The 2,371-nt window shown below is 40.1% G+C and overlaps 1 protein-coding gene across 1 annotated transcript; it reads left to right on the top strand.

Annotated features, from left to right (window-relative positions):
* The first annotated feature begins 358 nt into the window (after nucleotides 1–358).
* On the top strand, nucleotides 359–2,049 carry LOC11414430 (E3 ubiquitin-protein ligase RDUF2). The gene has a single exon (XM_003606657.4). It carries the CDS (start codon nucleotides 519–521, stop codon nucleotides 1,626–1,628), a length of 1,110 nt encoding a protein of 369 aa, XP_003606705.1. The 5' UTR covers nucleotides 359–518; the 3' UTR covers nucleotides 1,629–2,049.
* Nucleotides 2,050–2,371: the final 322 nt, after the last annotated feature.

Raw genomic sequence — 2,371 nt, 5'->3', positions numbered from 1 at the left:
ATGTAAAAAAGAAATTCACCTAAAAAAATGTATTAACAAAGTAACAAAAAAATTCACCTAAATTCTTATGTTATTAGTTTTTTTATTTTACTCTAACCTGTTTAACCAGCCATTTCAGTCCCTTTTTATTTACACTGACTGATTTCGCCATTCCTACTCTGTTTTCAGCCGTAGGTCACCGAGTTCGTCATTATTTTTTACTCTTCAACAAGTAAACAAACAATACTACAATTAATTAATGAGTATTAGTCTAAAAATTAGTATTAAAAAAGTATTAATTAACGAGTAAGAAATTGCTTTGATTGTTCCTTTTTCAAAATCGAAACACGCGTGGTTTAACACGCAAACGTTTCTCGTTTCGTTTCTTTTCATTCCATTCTTCACAGTTTCACACACGCTCCTCTCTTTCTTCAAAATCCCTTAAATTCATCCACCCTTTCCCATTTCATCTTAATCTTCACACACTTTCTCCCTCTACCTTCTTTCTCTCTCTAGAAGAAGACTCTAACAAGAACGTGATGAATTCTGAATCCTCACCCGAAACGCCGTCGTACTGGTGCTACAGTTGCACACGCTTCATCAATCTATCCGATCACACCCTCATCGTTTGTCCTCACTGCGATAACGGTTTCGTCGAAGAGATCGCCGCCGGCGAATCCCCGCATCACCGTCTAAGTCCTTTTCCTGCGGATACCGTTTCTTCTCGCCGACAAGGCTTCCGCCGTCGCCGTCGTGACGCTGGTAGTCGTTCACCTTTCAATCCTGTCATCGTTCTTCGTGGAGCCGGTGATGATGGAGTCGGAGAAGACGGCGCTGGTGCTGGTGGTAGCGCTTTTGAACTTTTCTACGATGACGGTGATGGTTCGGGGTTACGTCCTCTACCACCGACGGTTTCGGAGTTTTTGCTTGGATCTGGATTTGATCGGTTGTTGGAGCAGTTTTCTCAGATCGAGATGAATGGTTTTGGACGGCCGGAGAATCCACCGGCGTCAAAAGCGGCGATTGAATCGATGCCGACTGTTGAGATCTGTGAAGAACACGTTAGTTGTGAATTACACTGCGCCGTTTGCAAAGAAGAGTTTGAGCTACACGCGGAGGCGCGTGAGTTGCCTTGCAAACATTTATACCATTCCGATTGCATTCTTCCATGGCTGACAGTGAGAAACTCGTGCCCGGTGTGCCGCCATGAGCTTCCTTCTGATCTCAACAATCCTCTTGAAACTAGGGTTTCTGGTCAAATTGATGAAGAAGCTATCGGGTTAACGATATGGAGGTTACCCGGTGGTGGATTCGCTGTTGGGAGATTCTCCGGTGGAAGAAGTGCCGGGGAGAGTCATTTTCCGGTTGTGTATACTGAGATGGATGGTGGGCTCAATGCTGCACAAGGATCGGCTCCGAGGAGAATATCTAGAACGGTTAGAGCTCATAGGGTTAGGGAAAGTCATGGAATTGGAAGAGTTTTTCGGAATTTTTTCTCATTCTTTGGGAGAATTGGTTCTAGGTCAAATTTAAATTCGAATTCTGGAACAGGGAATGTTGCTTCTGTGAGTAGAAGCCGTAGCTTAGTGAATTCAATGTTCAGTAGAAACTCGCGGCGACGTAGGAGAGCTTTGGAATTGGAAGATTGATTCTATTGTAATAGCATTGACATTGCAATTTTGCAAAAAAAAAATACATTTTTTCTTTGGTTTTTTTATTTTGATTTTCAGTTAAGTGATTCTCAGATTCATATTGTAAATAGGTTGTAATTAGCAACTATAGAAGCAAGTTTGGTTTTCACATCTCTCTGGAGACTCATTTGGTTTGATTGAAACTCAAATTCAAATTCAAAATCAATAGATGCTGTGCTTTTTGCTTGTTGGTCATTGAAAGCTGCAATTTGAAACTTGAGAACTGAGAAAGGTAGAATACTTTGGCTTTTGTATTTTCTTGTTGGCACCAGCTGTTTGTGGCAGTTGACTGGACATACATTAGGGGAAAGCAGAATCTTTATTCCTTATGAACTTAATTATTTGATTTGTTTATAGAATTATATCATGTTAATCACAAGCTATTTGTGAGAATTCTTTTAATATTATGCTTTTTGAGATGCCAATCTCAACTTGCACTATGATTATGCTTTGGTTTTGTCTATATGCTGATGATAGCAAGATACACAAGTCACTTAATTTAACCTCTTTTCAATGACCTTGAAAATTATTGAGAAGATAGCATAAACCAGAGAGCATATGAAATGAAATGCTATGTTTTGTGTCCTTACTGTTTGAGTTTGGTTGCACCATGATTTGATTTATGGGAACATTAGTTTGCCTCTAGGCTGTATCTTCAGTTCATGAATTCCTTTAGTCACATTTACTTCTAGCAACATGAT

The sequence above is a fragment of the Medicago truncatula genome, chromosome 4 (genome assembly GCF_003473485.1).
Source record: "Medicago truncatula cultivar Jemalong A17 chromosome 4, MtrunA17r5.0-ANR, whole genome shotgun sequence".
Taxonomy (NCBI): Eukaryota; Viridiplantae; Streptophyta; class Magnoliopsida; order Fabales; family Fabaceae; genus Medicago; species Medicago truncatula.
Note: the sequence above shows the minus strand (reverse complement) of the source record. Positions and strands in the feature narration are given on the sequence as shown.